General features: G+C 33.9%; 2 protein-coding genes and 1 long non-coding RNA gene across 3 annotated transcripts; all 3 read right to left on the bottom strand.

Annotated features, from left to right (window-relative positions):
- Positions 1–2,268: 2,268 nt before the first annotated feature.
- Positions 2,269–11,822, bottom strand: LOC110891616 (metal tolerance protein 10). Its single transcript, XM_022139297.2, has 6 exons — positions 11,661–11,822; positions 10,420–10,532; positions 5,386–5,631; positions 5,178–5,258; positions 4,848–5,078; positions 2,269–2,757 (listed from the first exon to the last, which is right to left on the bottom strand). Exons 1-6 carry the CDS (start codon positions 11,677–11,679, stop codon positions 2,413–2,415), a joined length of 1,035 nt encoding a protein of 344 aa, XP_021994989.2. The 5' UTR covers positions 11,680–11,822; the 3' UTR covers positions 2,269–2,412.
- A 2,827-nt stretch (positions 11,823–14,649) lies between these two features.
- On the bottom strand, positions 14,650–18,624 carry LOC110890166 (glyceraldehyde-3-phosphate dehydrogenase GAPCP1, chloroplastic). The gene is made up of 14 exons (XM_022137735.2): positions 18,315–18,624; positions 18,182–18,249; positions 18,025–18,092; positions 17,889–17,927; positions 17,579–17,679; positions 17,172–17,284; positions 16,973–17,072; positions 16,747–16,893; positions 16,548–16,608; positions 16,339–16,436; positions 15,554–15,696; positions 15,184–15,267; positions 14,988–15,077; positions 14,650–14,898 (listed from the first exon to the last, which is right to left on the bottom strand). The coding sequence occupies exons 1-14, from the start codon at positions 18,405–18,407 to the stop codon at positions 14,841–14,843; spliced, it is 1,263 nt and encodes a 420-aa protein (XP_021993427.1). The 5' UTR covers positions 18,408–18,624; the 3' UTR covers positions 14,650–14,840.
- A 3,641-nt stretch (positions 18,625–22,265) lies between these two features.
- LOC110890168 lies at positions 22,266–23,882 on the bottom strand. The gene is made up of 3 exons (XR_002564291.2): positions 23,771–23,882; positions 23,067–23,151; positions 22,266–22,490 (listed from the first exon to the last, which is right to left on the bottom strand). It is a non-coding gene; the product is annotated as an uncharacterized LOC110890168 (long non-coding RNA).
- Positions 23,883–24,925: the final 1,043 nt, after the last annotated feature.

Here is a 24,925-nt window from a genome sequence, read left to right as displayed (position 1 = left end):
TTTTATTTTTAATTTGAGTATCATATTATTATATAAAATATGACAACTTAAAAAAACCTCAAAATTTGTGTTGTATTTCTATGTTTTATAACATTTTTGTGCTCCATTTTTTGTGTTTTTGTGCTGAATTTTTTACACTAGATTTTTTTTTTTGGTTGTATTTTGAGACAACAAAAAGGGTGGGAGTTTGTATTTTAAGACCAAAATGTCTTTTCATCCTACTTATAAGGAGTGTCACATGTTATCTCTACAATCATTTTTATGCTACTTACTCAAAACTCACTTTTTAGTGGATCTTCCCCTAATTATAATAATCATTCAAAATTTATAAGATCAAATACTTTAAGATTTTTTTTATTATACTATGGTTTATAAAGTTTGTTGATTAAAAACAATAATAATGCAAATTTACGTACCCTTTTCTTGATATTAAAAAACAAATATCCAATCATGTATCATATTTAACTAGATGGGTACTTATGCGAGTGTGTGATACGACGCGAAACACATACACTGTTAGGGGTGTGTACAGTTTTGTTTTGGTTTGGTTATCAGCCTTATCTGAAACTGAAATTATCGGTTAATCTATGTTCCAATAACTTTTTGGTTAGTTGGTTCGGTTTATTTGATTAGATTGTCGACTTTTTGTTTGGTTTAATTTGGGTAAATTACACTTTTCGTCTTTTATGTTTGTACCGGATTACAATGGATAACATTTAACTTCAATAATTACAGTCACAATCCTTTATTTGCAAAACCCGTTACATTGTACGTCCTTTAGCACCAACCTTATTAATTTTTTTGTTAAGTTTACTCACTTAAGGGTAGTATGGTCAATTCATACTTTTATTTAAATATTTAATAAATAAAAAAAATGCATATAACATCATCTTCCCCAATCAACTAAGACCACTACACCACCACCCACTTCTTCTGTCCCACCTCCATCCACCCTGCCTCACTGCCACTACCACCGCCAGCAACATTTTCGTCCACACCCACACCAACTCTTGTCACCCCCTCTTCTCCACCCCCGCCAGTTACTCATCCTTTTATCATCTTCGCCATTGGTGCCACCCACACCCACCACCGCGCCGCCGTCCACACCCTCCTCCACCCCACCATCGACCCTATCTCCACCGGGGTCCCATCTAACCCTTCCACACCCACTACATAGAACACTTCACCGGGTTAATTGGAAAATTAGGGCACAGTTATATCTTCATCCCACGCTAAACCCTTGTTTCTTGAATCAAATTTGATTCGAGTTTATCATCACAAAACACTGTTGAAGGTTTGCAAAACAAAACTGGTGTGGTTCAAGGGTTGTATTAGCATCTCTTAGCTTACAAAATATGTGTGTTTGATGCTTAAAATTTGATGTTTTTTATTTGATAGATTAAGATTGATTAATTAATGTTGATTTTGTGAGTTTTGTCTTTGATGTGTTCAAGGTTCTGGTTAATTGATATGTTCAAGGTTCTGGTTAATTGGGGAAGAATGAAGATGATGTTATATGCATTTTTTTTATTTATTAAATATTTAAATAAAAGTATGAATTGACTATACTACCCATAAGTGAATAAATTTAACAAAAAAAATTAACAAGGTTAGTGCTAAAGGACGTACAGTGTAACGGGTTTTGTAATTAAAGGATTGTGACTGCAATTATTGAAGTTAAAGGCTATCCATTGCAATCCGATACAAACATAAAGGACGGAAAGTGTAATTTACCCGTTTAATTTTGGTTAATAACCAAAACCAAACTTGGGCTAAACTTTTTTCTTAGAAGTACATGAAATTGAGTTATTAATACATAAAATTGATGTATAATTTATAAATACATGAAATAGGTGCATAATCATGAAATGAATTTATAAAAGCTAGAAATATATGAAATCTATATGATTTGGTTTGGTTAATTTCAGTTGACTGGGATACAAAAAACTCCAATAATCGATTATCGGTAAATTTGGTTATTTGTTGTTTTCGGTTCGAATTTATCTGTTTTTTTCGTTTGGTTCGTTCAATGATTCGGTTATTGCTCTTCATTAGACACTGTTATATATTAGTTTTTTTTTTAAATGGTATCTCCATTTAACAATCGTGGTGGTAGTTGGTTTGAAATAAGAAGGCAAAGTCTAATTATTATTATTTAATTAAACAAAAATTGAGTAAAGTTGATGGGATAAAAGTGTAATTATTGTTTAAAAACATATTTACTCTAAAAAAAAGTTTTAAACATATGCATTATGGTTTGTACCTTAATTAAGCATAAGCAAGTGTAGTTGTATTACTTAAATTTTAAGATGTACATGCTTGATGCATTAATACATACAATACTAATTTGTATGCATGGAATCAACATACATTATTGTTAGAATTTGTAACAAACACAAGCACAATTGCTATTCAAACCTTTTGCTTATGTTCGGGAGTGTGAGTAAACTCAAAATCGATATGAACAAATGCCCGTTCAACTTCTGACAACTGTTCTAGTTTTACTTGCAACGTTTCCCCGATATTATGAGCCTCACTTAGCATCATATCCTTGGGTAACACAATGTCTACCTCCACGAAGTAATGACTCCCGAATGTGTATGCTCTAACTGTATCAATGTGTTTTATTTCTTCATGGTGGTTCCAAACCAAATATGTCAATTTTGCCAAGAACTCTGGTGGGGCTGTTCTTCCGATTAACGACCATACATTCTCTAAAACGGTCTTTGCCCATGTATTTATCGTGTATAACGCTATCTACAAATGGGGGAAACACAAATTGGTTTACTTAGTAATTTGTTTATACACTTGGGAATAGCTCAGTGGTGTTGGTGAGTTTAGATAGAGCTTAGGATAGGAGAGGTCAGGGGTTCAATCCCCGTGATGTGCAACGTTAGCCATTCAAAAAAAAAACATGCCACTTAAGTATTCAAAAACATTCGTTAAGGATCTTATATTCTTATGCTTTATGTATTAAGACTACTTTCAAAATCAATGTATCGATTTTATCTCTTCAAGGCTGATTATGACTGAAAACTTATAAAAAAACGCCTTAAGTTTAAAACCTTTACAAATCTAAAGTGACAAAAACACCTACATATTGAAGGATCTTTTTTTCATTTTTAAAACTTAACATACAAGAACATTTTGCAATATATAATTTTCAAAAAACTTTATGTGAAAATGTAGAAGAAGCCAAATTGTTTCTTACATTGCATCTAATACTTTAGAGTATTGATATTCACGTATCTCTTCTCTCATGCATAGACATATAGAGAGATATAGAGTGAAAAAAGTGCATCTCTTCTCTCTATCTCTCTATATATGTATAGATATATAGAGAGAATCAATATAGAGTGAAAAAAGTGTGAGAATAAGAATTTAAAGATGTGTGAATAAATCAATTTTTATGTAGTTTTAGTAAAAAGAATTTAATGTTCACCTCAATCTAGGGTTGTAAGTCAATGCTGAGCTTGAGCTCAAATACGATTTGTTTTGAGCTTTATTTTAAATCTTTTCTCAAGTTTGAGTTCATTTTTAAGTAGTTGTTCAAACTTGGCTCGGCTTATTTATTGTTATTATTTATTTATTTATTTATTTATTTTTATTTATAATTACTTAGTATTTAAAATTATAATTTTTATTGTAGCATGATATATATTATTTAGTTACCTCTATGGTAACTAAATGTAATAGAAAAAAATCAAGCAATAGATATTTAACTAGTAAACATCACCGTTTGTTGTAGCAGAGTTTTATATCGTTTGAAAATCATAAAAAAAAAATACTGATATTGGTCCCGAGGTATCTATGGTGTAAAGTATATCGACACAATGTTTTACATCGATCAAAAATCATAAAAAAACAAATACCAATACTGGTCCCGATAACACCGACACCAACACATATATTGTCCGGTAGATACCGGTACGGTGCAGTAATGATACTCCGGACGGTACCGGTAACGGTACTCGATATAGTTTAACGATACTAAAAAATGTTTTAATTCGAATACAACTCCGTTATGGACAAAGTTTATATCTAAATGTCGAGAAAGAAAAATGAATCACAACCGCGTATTTTGTTTTTTTAGTTAACGAACGCAAGTTGTTAGAGAAAAATAACATAACTAAAATTTAAATAGCTTAACGACGTATGTTGCTCATAGTATAAGGGTTGCAACTGAATCTAAAAAAAAAAGAAAAAAAACTATTACTATTATAGTAGTAAGGCAAATTGGAAAATAATAATCCCACTATTGTGAAATTGGCCAATAATAATCCCAAGTCAGGAATTAGCCAATAATAATCCCACCTCGTCTATTTTTGGAAAATAATAATCCACAGTCACTAAACGACAAAAGTGCCACGTCAGCATTTGGAGTATTATTTTCCAAAAATGGACGAGGTGGGATTATTATTGGCTAATTCCTGACTTGGGATTATTATTGGCCAATTTCACAATGGTGAGATTATTATTTTCCAATTTGCCTTATAGTAAATTCACTCACAAATGCAACTTTAGCAATCGTTATTATAGTAATAATATAAAGAATAGGTGCGTTTGGTCTTTGCAAGTCTATAGTCTACTTGAGTTAAATAAGTGATGCTCGCTTCAACTAGAAATTTTGCGATTCGATCTCGTTATAGCTCAAGAACGGTTTGGCTCACTTTTTCCTTTGATTGCAACGATATAGATTATCCCTAGCCGTTACTAGATACTAACTCATTCACCTTGTTACCCACAACGTTTGTTCAAATGCCATGACAAAACTAATGAGTACCTTGTTAATACAAACATAAAAACACATCAATTAACTCGTTAGGAGAGAAGAGTTGTGTGCTCACAATTATGGCTCCAACGGGATCAATCCACCATTTGTAACGTATGGCCAAAACAGTTGCTCCTAATCCAACGGAATTGGTGATGACATCGAAAAAATGATCTTGAGCGTAAGCTTTCACTATTTCATTTTCAAATCTTTGACAATAAATCATCAATATAAACTTTACCGCGGTCACAAATACCATGATACCAATCACCCACATTTCGTTATATCGGCTCTTGTTAGGCTGAGTCTGCAATCAAATCAATACAAATTACAATTAAAAAATAACAAATAAAGAAAAACAACACCAAATAATACCCTCCATCAAAGTAGGATTTAGAGCACATACCTCCGTAACAAGTTCTCTCGCGGACTCTAGCAATATCTGGAACCCGAGAGTTGCCATTATTGATGCGAAAACAATAATACCCTGTAATTCAATAATTTAGGGGTCAAACTATAAGAAAGCGACAACGTTGAATACAACTTCTAATAGAAAGTTTTGTTGCCCAGAGGGTCAACGACCCCCTGCACACTAATTTGTATGATATGCTTACAACAGGTTGCATCCGATTCTTCCCAATTGGATAGTGATATTGGTTAGGGTTTCTCATGGCGTGTGAAGTAAACCATAAAATAAATCCAGACAATAAGTCCAAAAGCGAATCCAAAGTCGATGCGATAACGGCTAATGATCTGCTCTCGATAGAGGCAAACACTTTAGCAGCAAAGAGAACCAAATTAGCTATGTTGGACACATAGATGGCCAATCTCTCACTCCGAGCAAGATTGTTCATTTCATCCTGAAATGATGACATGCATGGTTACACAACTTTTAACATAGCATTAATCACATTAACTAATATGGTACGCAAATGAAAATAGTACTAAAGTAGGGGTAGCAAGATTCAAAAAGAAAGTTAAAAAGATTTGTTCTAAAGTACACATATAACAAAATGAACACTAATGAAAATCTTATTTAAATTCTTCCTTTTAGAACTAGGGAATGGATGGTAAAAATACTCGAGCCTGACGGGTATATTCAAAACGCGAAGCATTTTGAACGGGTATACTCGATACTTGACGCGTATTTGGCAGGGTATGAGTATGGATAAAAATATTTCGCGGGTATGGGATATGTTTGGGATTAGATGATACCCGAGCCGATTACCCAAAACTATATACCCGTTTACCCCAAATATATACCCGAAAACTTTTGAGTTTTATATTTACTTTCCTTTAATTATTGTTTAGTAGTAATGTTTTATTCTTATAGCTTCATTATTTGAAAAATAAACTTTTGTTTTGATGACATTATTCATATTTATCCGCTTGCGGTATGCGCATATAATGTATATATGTGTGGGCGTTTGGGGGGCAAAAGTGAAAGTGCACTAATTTTAACGTTATTTTACTAATTTCGTGAAAATAATGTTAAAAGAGGGGGATGATTAATCATGAATCATGTGGTGGCGTTGATAGCCGAAAGACAAGGGAGTACATGCACTAATTGGCATTTGTCTTAATTGCCGAGTGTCGTGTGCCTTATGTCCAAGGCTTGATACAAAGCTACCATCGAGGGGGTCTCACTGGAAGCAGACTCTCTATTCCTACGGGGTAGAGGTAAGGTTGTCTACATCTTACCCTCCTCAGACCCTACCTTAGCTTTGCTATTGGTGTGATTTACTGATGATGATGATGATTATGAAATACAAAGTTATATTTTGAGATTAATATTAGGCAAATTGGATTTAAATAATCTCAGCTTTCTCAATTTGGCCGATAATAATCCCAACTTAGTTATTGGCCGATAATAATCCGAACTGGTCCACTTTTGGTCGATAATAGTCCGCCGTTAAAAAAATAGCTTAACGGAGTTAAGGTTTTTTCAGAATTACAAACTAATGTTTTTATGGATTTTAATCAGAACTAGGATACGAGTCGATTTATGTAAAACTTACCTCGAAACGATGCTTCAAACGACTTGGTTTTTGTTAATTAGAAGTTTAAACACCCGAATTAAAGCACCGTTTTCGTCGTTCGGGCAGTATTTCGAGGTAAAATTTACATTAATCAACTCGTATCCTCGTTCTAATCAAAATCCCTAAAACATCAGTTTGTAATTCGAAAAAAAACTTAACTCCGTTAAGCTATATTTAACGCATGTAACGCCCTGCTCTTCGTACTTTCCATAATTAGAAATCATTGTTCGTATTTCTATTTTTGGAAATCTTGTATTCTTGTAATCGTCTTTTCGTTGTAATCGTTGTAAAATCAGAGACTTGGATCATAAATAAAATTCGAATTTCTTTAATTTCACATTCTACATATTCATACATGCCCATACATTCGAATTCATTGTACATCGAATCCTTATACGTAATTCATACACATACGATACTTATTCACAATGCATATACTTAACCATACATGTCCATACTTGTCATTATATTGTTGATACTTTAAAACCCCTAATAATATGCTTTATTACACAACGATTAATCATCTAATATGTGACATATACTTGTCACTTACAAACATGTTACATACATAATTATACATCACACTTTTTACCTAGTTAAATCATGTTTTATTTCATGTTAAACCTTGTTACAAGTTAGGGGAAACATTGTTGCATATTAATACATAACTTAATTAACAAAATTACTCATTATAATGTTAAAAAAAAGTATGGCAGCCCCTAAATCAGCGCCAAACAGCCCCTTATGGCTGGGTTTTGTGGGTTTGTTTCAAGGTTTAACCCCTTCTAATCTTGTCCAAAGCCCAACCCATTGAAACCCTAACCCCTTCCCTATACAATAAACACTTCCCCACTCCTTATTCCACTTTTACAAGCCTCCAAACACTTCATAAACCCTCCCAAAGTCAGCTGAGTTTTAGCATCAACATCATTAACTTCCAGCAACAAAAAGTGAGTTTTAACTCACTTCCACTTCAATTTTCTTCTTATTTCTTCTTCTACAACACTTGGATAACCTCTAGGAAGGTTCTCACAAGTTTGCTTGGGCAAACTAAGGTGAAACCTCACCATTTTTGAGGTCCAAGGTGCACCTAAATTCTGCTCATGTTTATCTTCATGTTTTAGAAGAAAACTCATGTTTTCTTCATACATTCCTATGTCCTTATGCCACTAATCAAGACTACAATTATGTGTGCTTAAAAACAAGGTTGTAACATACAAATTCAGAGGTTTTAATCCTCTAAACTTTCTGTTTTTAAAAGGGTTTTAACCCACAAGTGATGAACAAGTCTTGAACTTGAATATGTGTGATTATTTGGATAGCTTGGGCTATCCTACTTACAATCCACACTTCACTTGATGTTTTCTTCTTAGTTAGTATATTTCATTTCCTTATTGTACATTCATGACCATCCTTTTTGTCTTATGACAACTTGTGCATTGATGAATACAAAAGAGGTCTTAAATTGGAAGATTTATCTTCCTACCTCTATGCATGACTTCTATGATAAACTTGCTATACTTGATGGACTAAAACTTATGAAATATACTATATAGAATATATAATGCTTATAGTAACCAAACCTTTGATGATAACCTAATGGTTATTTGTCAAAATACTAAGTTACATCATCTAAGAACTTGATTCTCGTTACGATTCTAATGGGTACTTTAACCCATGAAAACATTCAACCCCTATGGGTTTCATAGTGTCAAAAACGAGTACTAGGTGCGAGATGGTTATTTCTCATATGTTTACTTTCCATATACTTTTCATTCCGAATTTCTAATCCTTCGTTATCCTCCAATACTCACACACCTACGTTTCCTCGTGTAGAAGGACTCGGTGTTCCATCCTCCAACAACCAACAAACTCCTCGCGGATTAACAAGTGGAAGCTTGCAAAACCTTGAGTACACTTGACCCATTTTCATTTTAACACTTTTGGGTGCAATATGTTAACCTCATCAAAAACCACAAATACTTTATTTCTTTATGCAAATGCACGAAAACAATCCAAATACATGAATACTATGTTGTTATACTTGATACATATACTTTGGTGATTCTTATGTGATACTATAGTCATTAGCTTCATACGAGCCTCCATTTAACATGTATAGCGCTATAGGAGTAACGCACCACCCGTGAACGAGAGGTCATGTTAAATTATATTCTTTATTGCGTAAACAGAGGATTGACTAGAAATATTGCATGTCATGATATGTTGATCTTGAATAACTTAAGTTGTCATGTGGATTCGTTTTTAAACTTTTATACTTATACTTATACTTAAACTTATGTACTCGCCAATGCATTTTTGTGTTGAACTATATTTTGTTAACATGTTGCAGGTTGATGATGTTGAATATGACGAAATCTAGTAGGGACGAAACTAGAAACGCACTTGAAATTACTAGATTTTGTACTTTAATTGTTGAACTTGTTGTTTTGCTTTCGATGTTGTATTTGAAATTCATGTTGTACTTGACAATTTTATTATGATATGAAATCAATTTTGAACTAAATATTGTCACAATAGTGTTATGTGTGATGAGCAATCTATCTTTGTCCCACTTCGATGATTCCACCATTGGTTGTGGTGTGACAACGCAAACTATTATCGGCCAAAAGTGGACCAGTTCGGATTATTATCGGCCAATAACTGAGTTGAGATTATTATCGGCCAAATTGAGAAAGCTGGGATTATTTAAATTCAATTTGCCTTAATATTATAATATGTTTACATTTTTAAATATATGAAATATAATTGGTGATGATGATATGGATGTTATTTATCATAGTTTAATATATTATATAGATTTTTAAAATATAAAATCTTAAAATCATAAAGAAAGTAAAAAAATATGTACATGAAAATCCCAACGGGTATACCTGAAATCCGTGGGTATGGGTATGTCTGATACTCAACGGGTAATAGGCCAGGTATAAGATAAGATTTTACAACCGGATATAGATATAGGATTAGCCTTGACTCATATCTAGCCCATTTTCATCCCTATTTAGAACCAAAGCTATTTTAAGATTTTACGGTTCAGGTATGCTATTATACTTTATTTATATTTAATGATTTAATTCTAGTATTTCAGATTAATATTTAATATTTTTAGTTTAATAACTAAAGTTAGTCTTTAATATATTTTATAATTTAATTCTAGTATTTCAGATTAATATTTAATATTTTAGTTTAATAATTAAAGTTAGTCTTTAATATTCATGAGATAGTATATTTAGGTACTGTATACATCTATATGTTTATTTATTTAATAGTATACAAAATACAAGTAAAATAGTTATCAAACACCTCAATTTTTATTTAACTTTAAAAGCCTTAGTATTTTATTTCAGTTGATAAAAAAGCCAAATTTATCTATTAATATGGGGTAGGACACTTGATAGGGTATGCTTCTTTAAAAAGAGGTCCCATGTTCAAACCTGGGAAGAAATTAGTTTCGAAGTATTGATGTAATATAGAGTATGAGCAAACATTGCCAATTAAAGCCTGTTTTACTCATGACTGTGATCAAAACCTAGTTGTATTGAAACGGAACCAATCTAGACCAAACAAATTACATCAATACGGACCAACCTCAGTTAGGGTTGCAGGTGAAAAACCTGATTTGCTCATTGTTTCCATCGCATTGAACCCTTCAAAGAGCATTTCTTGTTTCTTGTAATACTCTTCAACTTTTCCTTGTTTTTCTGAGAGAATGAATTTAGTTTAAAAAAAATAATATAAAAGAATACCCTATTTTAATTTTTAGATGCATAGGTAGATATCTGAGCAACTAGTTAATGCACTGCCCGCGTTGCAGGACGCTACGCCAAATATTTGTTCACCAATTAAAACAAACGATATTATAGTTTTGCTAGAAAAAAAACTAAAACGAGGAGAAACTGTAATTCTAAACTGGGGGGGGGGGGACTGTAATTTGTCATGACCAGTGAGTGGGCGCTAGTGAATAAAAATTACATCGACTAAACCAGTTAAAACAAAACACTACAATAAGTTTGCAAAAAAAAAAACGAAAACGATGGCAAGTCTGTAATTTTGAAATGGGGGAAATCGTAAGTTTGACTGAGATAAAATCGTAATTTATCAAAAGCTACAACGATGGCAAGATTGTAATTTGAACTGGGCAAAATCGTAATTTTGACTGAGGTAAAATCGTAATTTGTCAAAATATACAATGATAGCAGAACTGTAATTTTGAACCGGGGGTAAAAGTGTAATATTGAACTAGGGGATAAGGGTAATTCAAAACTGAGGTAAAATCGTAATTTGTTCGAGCCAATGAGGAAGTGTCAGGCAGCTAGCTGTCTGACACTATTCCCTCCATTGGTTTTGTATATATAAAACTAGTTATTGCCCCGACCGCATTGCAGGGCACCAAGCCGAATATTTCTATCTCATAACATGTACGTCTGTGTTTCGGTTACTTGTACCTACTACTCATAACACGTTCTCAAAAACAATTATATCGAGTCAATCAATTAAAACAAAACACTGCCATATTTTAAAAAGAAAAAAAAAGAACCTAAAACGATGGAAAGACTATATTTTTAAATTGGGGCAAAATTGTAATTGATCGGGACAAATGAGCGTGTACCAGGCAGTCGTGTGTCGCGTAACACGAATAAAAACACACTTTGTTTATGATTTTAAATTTAAATTTGTTTCAAAAGCTGCTTTCTCAGTACAAACTAGTAACACGCATTATTTCACGGTTATAACATAATAAAATACAACAACAATCATACTCAGTAAAATCTCACAAAATTGACCACGTATATGCATGAATAAGAAACAGTGTGGATGGATGCAATTACTTGGAGTACGTCGAAGCATCCGACGGATAGTGGAAGATTCGTGACTCTCGAAGGAGGATTGTGGTAACCGGAAGTGATTGATGTCGAGTCTCCACGAAGGCAAATCACGTTGTTTAACTGCGGAAGGAGAGCGGTCACATGTGCAAGTGTGATCAGTAGCATCACCAGCTAAATGGTCCTCCATAATGAGACAAAACTAAAGTCACAAATGACAATATGGTATGGTATACACACGCATGACACACGTATATATAGTGAGTATGAAGAACAAGAAGAACCAAATTGGGCGATTTTATTTAGGAACTGCAGGGATTGATACTCCAAGTAGCTTCCATTAATGAAGACAAGGGGACAAGGTGTGGTCTAGGGATTGGTGATCACTAAATTTTCATAAAACATGTTATGTTCTATGCAATTTGTTTTTTGGAATAAAGTGTGTAACATTTTGAATCTTTTGTTTTTATAGAAGGATAGAATTAGTCAAAAGGGTGAAATTGAGTGTCACATTCTTAATTTTCGAAACCGTAATAGTAATAATATAATAATAAAATATATACGGTAACTATGAGATAAGACATATTGATTATGGACAAATTATATCTATAGTTCTAAATTGTATAAACTAGAATTACGACCCGCCGCAATGCGGCGGGGATTCTTTAGTTATAACTAAGTCGATTTAAGACGCGCACCTTATGTTGAACCTGCCAAACGGGAAAAAAATAGACGATGTAAAAACGTTCACCCACACACCCACGTTGCGTCGTGTTAACTCGTAAAATTTAGAACGAAACGTAAAAACGTTAAACCAAAGACGCACGTTCCGATGTTTTAAGTCACAAAATTTAGAACGAAGTATAAAGCGAAAAATTTGCGGAAAACAAAAACTATAAAGGACCAAAGCTGAAAATAAAAAAAAAGTTGTGAGGATAGATTGAAAAAAATAAAAAGTTTTGTGTTAAAAGTAAAAAAAAAACAAATAGTCTTGGGTTAAAAGTAATTTATGAAATACTTTTGGGTGAAAAGTAAAAACATTAATTTTTTTTTAAAAACCCCCGAAAGCCAAGGTTTTAACAACCATATGCATAACCATTTTTTGTTTAAAAAACCCCAAAGCCAAGATTAACACACATAAGTAAAAAAAAAAAATCAAAGTGGTTAAATTGCAAAAGATGGAAACTTTTGAATTAGAAGTGAAAACTCAAATTAATCAAAAGGGTTAAATTAACAAAGATTAAAAACTTTAAAGTTAAATTGTCAAATATTAAAACTTTAGGGTTAAAAGGAAACAAAGATTAAACTTTAAACTTAAATTGTCAAATATTAAAACTTTAGGGTTACAAAAGAAAATTCTATTTTTTTTGGAAAACCCCCTATGCACATGTTACAACACATTTATGCATATTCAAGTTGCTTATTTATATGTTAATAATGCCAATGGGCTCTTGGTCTAGCGGCATCAAATGTTTATTCTCATCAAAGTGATCGATCTGGGCTCTAGTTCCATAAATCAAGTGGGTAATAGGTGGATTTTACGAGGAAATTTTAGATGGGTGTGTGTTTATACCCATCAAAATTATGAAAATGAGGTATCACTTGGATGAAGGTAGGTGGGGATGACGGGACGTCTGACATCGTTAAGGCATATCCGACACTGTTTGCGAGATGTCTGACACTGTTGGGGGAATGACGTATGTAACATTAGTTGCCTTTTCCCATTTTGCAAGCGCGTGATAACCACTCGCTCACGTTTGCTGTCGTATTAGGTTTTCCCGCCTAACGTGGCACTCGTTGAATGAAGCTCCTTTACAGTTGTTTGGCACCATCACGATGGGTATAAATAGTTGACGAAACCCTAACACTTGAGTCACCATATCATCCCACTATTTCTAGAAAAAAAATCGAGTTGCCTCCGGTTTTCCTTTTGGATCTCTTCGCCTTCGCAAGTTGAGAATGGTGGTAAAAAGAAAGGGAAGAAAACTCCTGTACGGGTAAAAATTAACTGGAAATAGGACGAATTTCAAGGTCTCTGCCAGGATATGAAATTCCAGGTTATATGGGTGCGACCTATCCACAAGCCAGTAAGACAGTTGCGCAGGCTCTGGCTGGAAGAGCCCCTGGCTGGTTTAGGATTGTGAGTCTATTCAAACTCGAGCTTGTTTAAGCTTAACTTGTAGGTCCTAACTAGCTTCGAGCAAAAAAGCGACCAAATGTGGAGTAGCACACGAGCCCCTGCAAACCTAAATCTCATGTCTTAGTCTTCAATAAGATTTCGCTAAATTATTTGTCGTGTAATTTTTTGCAAAACGTGAACCCTGCACAATCAAATTATGATGCTTATGGTGCTTGGCCATATCTAATTGATAGAATTCGTGGAGTACCTAACTAAAAATGACATAATGTTGGGTTCGGATTTTTGGTGATTATCTATTCGTGAAATAAGTGATGATCCGATGGTTCTTACTCAGGGAATCTTTGGGCTTAACTTGTGGAGTCTTGATTGGGCTCGGGTTTAATGAAGACATGAAGACACAAGTCAAGAGCCGGCCCAAATTCTATTTTGGGTTATTTAGTTTTCTTGTTCATTAAAATTGTAACGCTAGATCTATCTCTATATTTTGAGGCAGAGCAATAAAATAATTACCTTGGTTGTAGCCCATCAGCTGACCAAACCACGTAAATCTCGCGTGTTTATCTTTGTATATTTATTCTCTTGCAATTTGTTCGTGTTTGTGTGTGTTGATTGATTCCCGACTATCTTGGATAGATTTTAAAGAACAAATCAAGACTTCATGAAATATATATACTCGGTATAAAACAGATATGAGATTACTTTTATCTAATTCTATATTTATATCTATCCCTATTAACAAAACATAAATCACTGTCTTTTTGTGTGAATTAACAAAATAAAGTAAATAAATTGTGATATTGAAATAAGTCAATACAGTGACAACCTTGAAGATATTAAAATGAGACTGTTTAAAACTAGTAAATCAGACTGGTTAAGTAGATATATGGGAGAAAAATCAAGCCAAAATAATCATATCTGGTGGCAAATGCCAAAAGCATATATCCTTTTATTTCCTAGAATTCTAATAGTTCATAAAACAGAACAAGATTCTATGCCATCCTTTTTATTAGAACAGCAAGGACAAAAAATCACAAACATGTTCCCCTTTAGTGGGAAGCTGCTGCCACCAACGCCATATGCTCGATCAAATCCAACACTCGGTTGCTGCATACAAAATCAAACGAAGCCTGAATTTATACACCTTCCAGAGGATTAAAATCAACAAAACAAAGGGCACACGTTTATTATGTTACCTGTAACCCCACTCATTGTCGTACCACGACACCAATTTCACAAATGATGCACTTAGCCCTATGCCGGCCTTTGCATCAAAAATACTTGACCTGAAAGAACAACATTATGTGTCAAAAATTGAAAAAAAAAATAAACAATTGCAAGATAAGACTTACGAATGGCAAATGTGAGAGTCGAAATGAACACTAGACTGACCTGGAATCACCAACAAAGTCATTGGAGACGACATCCTCATCAGTGTATCCGAGAATTCCTTGCATGGGACCCTCAGAGGCGTACCTTGAATAAAAAAGAATCACATTTAGTGTTAGATGTAAAAAAACAGAGGCATTGACGGGTTGGGTAACGGGTCATAAAAGATTTGGGTTGAAATGTGCGGATCAGGTTGAGTTACTTGGCCCGTCAAATTTTATAACAGTTAACAGCTAATAAGTTACTACAAGAGTAATCTAACTACTTATAATAAAATGATTTAGAATTGTTAGCATTACAAGTGTTTTTTACGACTTCCAACCCATTTAAAATCAACTTAAAGAGGGTAATCTTTGAGAGTTAGATGACATACTTGATTGCAGCTTTAACATCTTCATAAGAAGCGTTCTTCTCGAGTCGACAAGTTAAATCCACAACGGAGACATTTGCTGTCGGGACTCTAAAGGCCATACCCGTTAGTTTCCCATTTAGTTCTGGTAGAACCTTCCCTACAGCCTGAAATTTTAACATATAGATCAGAGGCGGTAAAATGAGTGTGTCGGGTAACAGATTAAAACAGGCAATTTTGAAATAAATGGATCTTAGTCGGGTTTGGTTGACCAGTTGACTATTTTTGGTGTTATCAGAAAATTACAATTTAAAAAGATAATTTTCATGAACCTATGACCATCAATAACAGGCAACACGTTTAACTCATTAAAAGAAATTATTAATGACTGAAATTACCAATTTTAACGTTCAATATCTGCTCACTATTTATACTCTTATTTTTCTATCAAATATAATCTTCAAATGATACATGGTATTTAGATTCAAACGCAGGAGTAACAAAATTCAAAAATTTACAATGCGTATCCATGAATATTTGATAAAATGACATACATTGCTCTTACTTGAGAGATTATAAGAACCAATAATTAAAAAAACATTAACAGTTAAATCTTTAAAACATTTTTAGGGCTTAAGTTTGACCCAAGTAGCTACACAAATGGAGTATTTAGTATTTTGGGTTAATTTTATTGTATGTGTGTTGGTATTTGCAAGGTTTAATACAAATTAAAAAGAACACTAAAACTTCAATGAGAAAGTTCCCTCAAATATATAATGATTTCAGGTCAAGTTTAAAATCTTTCGTACCTTGGCAGCACCAGTCGAACTAGGGATGATGTTTTGTGCAGCACCACGACCTCCACGCCAATCCTTCATTGAAGGTCCATCAACAGTTTTTTGTGTCGCTGAACAAATATGAACAAAACAATATAATCGTGGTTTTTTTAAATGTAAATAACGAAAACAGGTTTTTATACTTTATATGCACAAACATTAAGTGGCAGACAGAGACAGACCTGTGGTTGCATGGACAGTTGTCATCAAACCTTCAACAATACCGAACTCTTCATGAACCACCTGTACAAGAGTAGTATTTCACCAAGCGTTAGAAATGCTATTTTGGTATGGATTTTTTTTTTTCAAATTACAATATTCATAAACGAAAATAAAGAAAATAAGACCGTCAATTGCAGAAAACTCAAAAAGAATGCATACCTTGGCCAATGGAGCCAAACAATTAGTGGTGCAGCTTGCATTGGATACGATATCCATGTTTGGCTTGTAAGTGGTCTCGTTTACTCCTACAACAAACATGGGTGCATCGGCTGATGGAGCTGAGATCACCACCTTCTTGGCACCACCCTGCACGTTGATACGAAGAAAAGTCAACCTAGGGGTACAAATGTCCTTTAAAAGTAAGTAAACCAAACTCAATTGTTACCTTCTTGTGTGCTGAAGCCTTATCAAGCGTTGTGAAAACTCCAGAAGATTCTACAACATAGTCGGCTCCAAAATCACCCCAAGGAATCGCTGCTGGGTCTCTGAATACAGAGGATGATGATGATAATGTCCGATTTAATAAAAGCTTGGGTCACAAGTAACAAAGCATGTATGCATTCTAACGACAAAACACAAAATACCTTTGGCTAGATACTTTTATCTGCTTCCCATTGATTTCCAAAGTTGACTCATCAACTACCTTAATAGTTCCTTTAAATAGGCCATGAGTAGAGTCATACTTCAACATGTAAGCCTGAAAAATACATTCATCACAAGGTTATTAAAACAAATGTGAAATTGTCCAGCCGTGAACCGTCCATAATATTACGCATTTGATTAGCTAGTCTTAGTATCAAATAAGTTTACCACTCCTTAAAACAAGAAATCAAATTTAATTTTGCTACCACTCATGAAGCAGGAAGTGTTAAAAGGTAAAATGTGATTTAATCAAAAGTCAAAACAATACATCCTTTTAATTTAATCATATGTAGTCACTATAATTCATTAAACAAAACCAAGAAATTGTTGCATAAAAGTTCATCCTCACCATATACTTGGCATCAATAAAAGGGTCATTGACCGCAACAACCTCAATATCATCTCTAAATGTTGCTATTCTCAATACCAACCTTCCAATTCTTCCAAAACCTACAAGATTCAAATCATACAATAATGCTCTGCAAATCACCACACATATATTTAACAAAATAAACAAGACTCTTATATCCCTTTTTCATCTACACAGTAACTATTCAAAAGTAAATCTACAAAATTTACCAAACCACCAATTTAAATTTTATACACAGCAACAACCACAAAATCTTTAAAAAAAATTTAAAAAAAAAAAAAAACCTTACCATTGATCCCAACTCTGGTCTTCCCACCTGTGCTGGACTCTGCATAAAATTCAAGTACGGAGATTTTGTAAAAAAAAAAAAAAAACTGACTTTGGCATTTCATCAAACACATAGAAGGCATGTTAAAAACACTTACCTGAAACACTAACTGGTGTCTGTGTGGCAGTAGCTTTGATGGGCTGAATGCTATATGCATGAGACTTCCTGCAAAATCACCAAACCAACCAAATCATTTCCTGAAAAGATAATATTACCACCAATCAAAAACCCAAAAAACAGAAACAAAACCCAACTGTAAAGACGAAGATTTCCCACTAACAGCAGCACCAAACACGTTGGACTGAACCTTCAAAGATGAGACCTGAAAAAAACACGAAATATTAACAAAATATTCAAGATTTAAGGTGGCGGATGAAGAAATGTGACCTGAAATGGTGTAGGGGTGGAGGGTGATTGGTGGGATGCATGAAGGGCAGGTGATGGGTTGGTGGATCTGAGAAGGGAGGAGAAAGAAGCCATGAATGTGGGAGGGTTGGTAGAGATGTTTGGGTTTGTGCAATGGTCAAAACCCTAGAGGGAGAGAGAGATATAAGAATGAAAAAATAATGGCTTTTGGCGTTAAAGAAACGCTCTTTGTGGAGTATTTAAATGGGAAAGGTCGGCGGGGATTGTTGTAGAAAGGGCCGGCGGCTGGTGGTGGTGGTAGACCTTGCTTGCTACTGTTTATGACTTACACAGTAACACTCACGTGGAGACTCACTTTAATAATCGAATTTTAAAAATAACATAAAACTTAAAAAATATGAGCATCAAGAGATCTCGTGTATAGCAAATAATTTAAGATTATTGATGTAAGATAGTAGAAGTAAATGTTATAAAAATAAAAATATAGTTGGGTTAGAGGGGTCAGGGCGTCGCGTGGTCATCAACCCACCACGCGTTGATGTACATTATACATTGTCGCCACTCGAAAGGTTCACGCGTTGAATTTGTAACGCGTGAGAAAGATGGAAGTTGAGTTGTATTTCATTGTTGTATTTCTCAAGCAGGTTTATTTTTATCACAGACTAGGTCAACTATTTGATATTTGAGTTGCGGCTAGAGATGAATGGAACGGCTGCTAGAGATGAAGGGGTAAACGAAACCTCTAGGTTTTGGATTTATACATACACTTGATTGTAGTCTTTGGCACAACAATCTTGACCTAAACACTTAAGTTTGGTTTATTATAGACTCAACTTTAAAGCCTTTGGGCTCTTGGGTTTCAGTATTAATTTGCAATGTTTAGTTTTTTTTAGTTTGTAATTTAGGATTTATTTAATATAATCTTTATTTAAATTAGATTGTTATTGTTAATTTATAATTTAAAAAATAATATAAAAAAATCATCACTAGTGATGGACATTTCCATTAAAATCCATCACTAGTGATGGAATGAAGCTCGATGACATGACAGAACTTGATTGGATGTTGTGAGCGATGGAAAACCATCACTAGTGGAACGCCCCTACCCCCTTACGGTTAGTCATCGTATCTGTATTGTATCAACATTCATTAAAGTTTATGATTTTAAAAAAGTTAATAAATACAATGGTGCATTTAGTTTATTAAAATGTAACTGATGTAAGTTATTAAAGAAAAATCAAATTAACAAGAGATATTGGATTTTATAACCACAACTTTCACTAATTGACCGATAGCAACCTCAACTTTCGATTTGTAGCACACCACTCTCAACTTTCAACTTATTGGCCGATAACACTCTAAAACTAATTGAACTCTAACCCAGTTAGTTTTTTCCTGATGTGGCACTTGTGTGTTGATAAGGCATCTGACATGGAATTTTTTTGATGATGTGGCAGCTAAGGTGGCCCCTAACGTGGCATCTGACTTAGTTTTTTGATAACGTGGCAGCTGAGGTGGCTTCTTATGACATGACAACTGATATGGCACTAGTTTGGTGACGTGGCAGTTGGTATCAGCAAACTGGTTAGTGTTGAGTTAGCTTTGGATTGTTATCAGCCAATAAGTTGAAAATTGATAGTGGTTTGGTATAAATCAAAAGTTTGAATTACTATCGGCCAATTGATGAAAGTTTGAGTTAAATCTAGTATCCCAATTAACAAACGCACCTGGACGGAGTTAAACGATCTAATGGAAATAACAAGATTTGGAACCTTAAGAGTTCAGATACAACAAAAACTTTTAGATAAAACTGATCAAACAATAGAAACAAAACTAATTGTTTTCTCTTACATTTGATAACATATTTTTGTCACGGTACAATTTTGTGTTGGGTTCGTTTTGTATTGTTTGATTCATGTTGGATTTGACTCGTTTTTCACGTGAGCCAACATTTTTGTTGTGGGTTGGTTTCATTATTAGTTCCACTAAATTGAATATTTAAATGAACCAAATTCAAACTTACGAACTACCCAATTTATATAATATTTACATACAGAGGACTATTTAAAATGGGTAAATTGTCTTTTTCGTACTTTATTTTTGTATCGAAGTGCAATGGATAAACTTTAAATTCAATAATTACAGTCACAATTTTTTATTTTTTACTTAAAAAATTTATTACACCCTACGTCCTTTAACTCTAACCTAATTTTCAGTTAGATCTGATCAGTCAAGGGTAGTTTTGTCTTTCTACCAAAGTAACTAAAGAAATAATTAAAACATAATTTAAAAACCCAGCATCTCCTGCATTTTTCATTATTTTCCTTTCCTTTCTTCTTCACCATCACTACCTCTCTCTCGCTCGCTCTCTCCAACCCACCTCTCTCTCTCTAACCAACCCCCACCCCTATTACCCCCACCCCTATTACAACCACCATATCCGCCACCACCACCATCAAATCCGCCACACCACAACCTCCATCTAGCTCGTGACCTAAATACATAAAATAAAATCTATTACCCCTCCCCCCCCCCCCCACACCAGTTCTCTCTCTCTTCAACCAACCCCACCCCAACAGCCACTAAATCCGTCGCCACCAACACCAAATCCATAAGTAAATGGAAAGGGATTTCTACCTCTGCTAATTTTCGATGCAACCAACTCCAAGTAGTCATATATCTTTAACTTACAATTTAATTCTAATACTAGTTTTTTTCGACGTCGCACGTTGCGGCGAAACCGAGTAAATGATAATATAAAACAAACGTGATTTGAAAATAAAGAATGTTGTTTAAAAAGCCAAACCATTAGAACAATTTAGTTTATCATCGTACCGTTTTATGATACCAAATAAATACTTTATCTTGAGTACAACTTCGTTTTTAACGAAACTTATAACAAAATGTCAGGGGAAAAACATTAAGCACAACTACGTACTTAAATTTTAGAAAAAAGTTATAAACGTAAATTATTAAAGAGGTATCAAATTAATCGATAAATTACTATATGTTCTAAAAAGAAAAAAACAATTATTAGAAAATGGTAAAGAAAATATATGTTTTTAAAAAAGGAAAAAAATTAAAAAAAAAATATGTCAATAAAACTCATTACAATAATAAACTATTATAATATAATAAATAATAAATAATAAAAAGCTATATATTATTATAAAAATAAAGTTACTATTCATCAACCCTTCGTTAACAATATTATATATAATATTATATATAATATATATAATATATAATATATAATATTATATATATAATATATAATGGAGCATAACAAAGATATTAAAGTTGCCGATTCTGATTAAATCTAAGGGTGGAATGCACAACTATCTCTACCAATTAAAGTCATTGTTGGATGGATTTGCACCAATCAAGCGGCTTTGATCGGAGTGTCGCGCTCCGGTCAAAGATAATATTTATATACCCAAATTACCCTTAACAAATAGTTAGTGGTAGTAAGGGGTCGAACCACGAAGAGTCTGTGGTTTGCAATTGGATTTGAATGAATTGAAATATGTGTCACAGCTTATAAAGCTTGCTATCTTGTTTTTTATGTATTTTTGTTTGATTGAAAAGATGTGAATTAAAATTACTAAAATAATAGGATTGATTAACTACTAATGATTAACAAATTGCAAGAAATGAAATTGATTGTTTAAACAAGATAAAGAAAACAAGGTTCACACCCGGTTCGGTGATTGAAGCCCTAGGGTTTCTACGCGTTTTAGATTCGATTCAATTGCAAATATGATTAACAAATTTAGTGTCACGAGGCTTAGGTGCCAAGAGCTATCAACGTCGTGAGTGACGGACTACAATGCACTTCGTTACCAAGAACATGTAAACTATAACCTAGATAAGGCATAATTGCACATAAACATTTCGCAAAGTCAAATTTAATCTTCACTCGACAATTCACAAATACAATACCAATGCAAGACAATTATCATGTAACGCCCTAACACGTTTTAACCTAAGATTCGCAGCGGAAAATACACACCTAAAATTTCTTTCATGGTATTCTTTCTTTCACTTAATTACATTAATCCCTTTTCATAAATAAATCAAAACTAAAATACATATATCAAATTAAGTGACCACATACACACCCACGTACAATCCATGTCTTGACTCGATCTTCAACCGCGTACACTTCTTTATGAAATATCCATAACCCTGTACAGCCTGTAGTCACCACATTCAATCACATCATTAGCAACCGGTGATATAATACAAAAAAAAAATCTTAACACATGCATAATAAAGCGTCAACATATCATGCTTTCTCTTATACTAGCCCCTTCATCCATCCATTCGATCACTCGCATCGGATTGCGGAGTCAACCTTCACTTCCATTATTAACATGCCTATACTTCACAATAATTCTCAATAGAAAAACGATTAGTATCATTAGCTTCCCATCATAGGAACATGTCCTCAAATACACATAACTCGTCTTATTCATTCAAGCGTATAATTAAATACCCACTCAAGCATGTATTCACTTCCTATTCATACACGTACTTACAATTTACATCCTACATGTATAACTCCTTAATTCATCTTTATGCATAATTCATTATGTAAGTTCCCTTTCTTACCCAAACTTAGTCGAATCTCTTTCTTACCACTTCCAACCTATTTCCACTAAAAGTTAACTTTGTAATAACATCGATTCATATCTTCTTACATTACATTCAATAATTACCATATACCATAAATACATTACCAACAAAAGGGTAAGTTCGGAGTTCACTTACCTCGTGCGTCCGAGTTCAAGCATAGCTTCCGTGTTTATCTTTGGCCCGTTACCCTTCCATGCTTGTGTCCATGTTAACATGACTCCTATCCGTACATGCCATCACATTCATCATAACATGATTAGCATACATGAGCATACATACCTTTTAATGAAGGTTTCTTGCCATATCATCTTATCAAACTATTTTCCCACTTGTAATTCATTCAAAACACATTCCTTATACAAATCTATTATCTAATACATCATCATCACATTCTACATACATTTATTCATTATTAGCATACAATCTCACTTATCATTTTCTCCTAAGCATTTCATCAAACACCTGGTGCGCGTATCACTTTCTAAGCATAATGTACAAGTGCTTTGAGTATGTTCTTCCTTATTTCATCTTATGAACCATTACATTCAAGCAAAATCTCATAATCATAAATTCCACATTAAGTTTATATATCTTAATCTATCATACAACACCTTATACATCACAAGATCACACTATAACATCTTCAAGTTCATCATGATCATCATCTTCACACTCAAGCAATGGGTTTCATTCTAAATCACCTAATTACTTGAAATTATTCATAACACAAGTTCTATTTGGTGTTTCTAACACCTCTACATGCTTAATTTCATACAAATTCATGGATTGATCATAACCCACTTCGAACAAGATCATCAAATCTAAGTTTTAAGACATACCTTATGATCCCCTTGTGAAGGTGATCGTTAATTCATGTTCGGTTGTGAATTTAGACTTCATTCCACCCTTCAATTTGAAGATTTATCAAGAACAAGGGTTTGAACCCTTGTTCTTCTTCTTCCTGATCGTCTTACACACACACGAAGTGTGTGTGTGTGTGTTTTCCTTTATTTAATAAATCATGTTTCCCTTTTTAACGATTTTGGTCCCTCAAACTTCGTTTTAATTAATAATGAGACTAACACTCATTATCTTGTTACTTATATACATGTCACCACCTGTTTCCTTTATATTAACCGGGTTTAAATTATCAAACCCATTTTTGGGGTGTTACATATCATAAGTTTCAAAATCAAATCACAACTTGTCAAAAACCGAATCTCAAGTACAATATTTAAACCCTAATAACTTACAAAAACCTACACCGGGGTGAAACCTCCAAGAATTTAGCCGCTCATGGTAGAAAAGGCACGATCAACGGATGCTTGAGACTTGAATTGGGTCATCTTGAAGCTTGAAGATGGATGAATGGATGAATGGTTAGGGTTGTGGATGGTTGGTGATGGTGGATTGAAAGATGAATGGAATAGTGATGACTTAGGGTTTTGATTCGGTTGATGCGGATGGTAGTGATGATGGTTGATGAATTCGTGATGGAAGATTCGTGAGAATGGGCTCCAAAATCAAGTTCAAAACTCTAGTTAAAGTGTAACTGTCGAATAATGATGGCTGGGATGCCTTTTGATTCGTTCCAAGACCAAGGGAACACAATTACGCGTCGGCAGTATTGAGGAGCCGTCGGCGACGGTGTGTGGGTGTTTGATTATTGCCGACGGCCAATCTTGCTGTCTACGGTCAAATTGGGCGACGGATCTTTACACATACCGTCAGCGACGGCCCATATGGGCGTCGGCGACGGTGCCCAGAATCCATGTTCTCCGTTTTTTCACTTTCTTGAGTCTGGTTGACCCGTTTCGCTTCCCGGTGGCTCGTTTTTCGTCCCGGTGACCCATAAAGTTCCCGAAAAGCTCCTTTTAACTCCGCTAGACCTGCAAAATACACATCTAATCAAAAGTAGGCTATTCGAAATTAAAATTAGTGTAAAAACATCAAATTAAGCAATTACAATCATCGGTTTTTGACCACGTATCACA

This window comes from Helianthus annuus, chromosome 11 (assembly GCF_002127325.2).
Source record: "Helianthus annuus cultivar XRQ/B chromosome 11, HanXRQr2.0-SUNRISE, whole genome shotgun sequence".
In the NCBI taxonomy this organism is placed as follows: domain Eukaryota; kingdom Viridiplantae; phylum Streptophyta; class Magnoliopsida; order Asterales; family Asteraceae; genus Helianthus; species Helianthus annuus.
Note: the sequence above shows the minus strand (reverse complement) of the source record. Positions and strands in the feature narration are given on the sequence as shown.

Excerpts from the sequence above, each read along its gene's own strand:
- LOC110891616 (XM_022139297.2), bottom strand. Across the intron at positions 5,259-5,385 it reads AGAATCGGATGCAACCTGTT|GGTATTATTGTTTTCGCATC; the intron begins GTAAGCATATCA and ends ATTGAATTACAG. Across the intron at positions 2,758-4,847 it reads ATCCCGTTGGAGCCATAATT|ATAGCGTTATACACGATAAA; the intron begins GTGAGCACACAA and ends CCCCATTTGTAG.
- LOC110890166 (XM_022137735.2), bottom strand. The coding sequence starts at position 18,407 with ATGGCTTCTTTCTCCTCCCTTCTCAGATCCACCAACCCATCACCTGCC. Across the intron at positions 16,894-16,972 it reads AGGCTTCAGCACACAAGAAG|GGTGGTGCCAAGAAGGTGGT; the intron begins GTAACAATTGAG and ends ATCAACGTGCAG. Across the intron at positions 14,899-14,987 it reads GACAATGAGTGGGGTTACAG|CAACCGAGTGTTGGATTTGA; the intron begins GTAACATAATAA and ends TTTTGTATGCAG.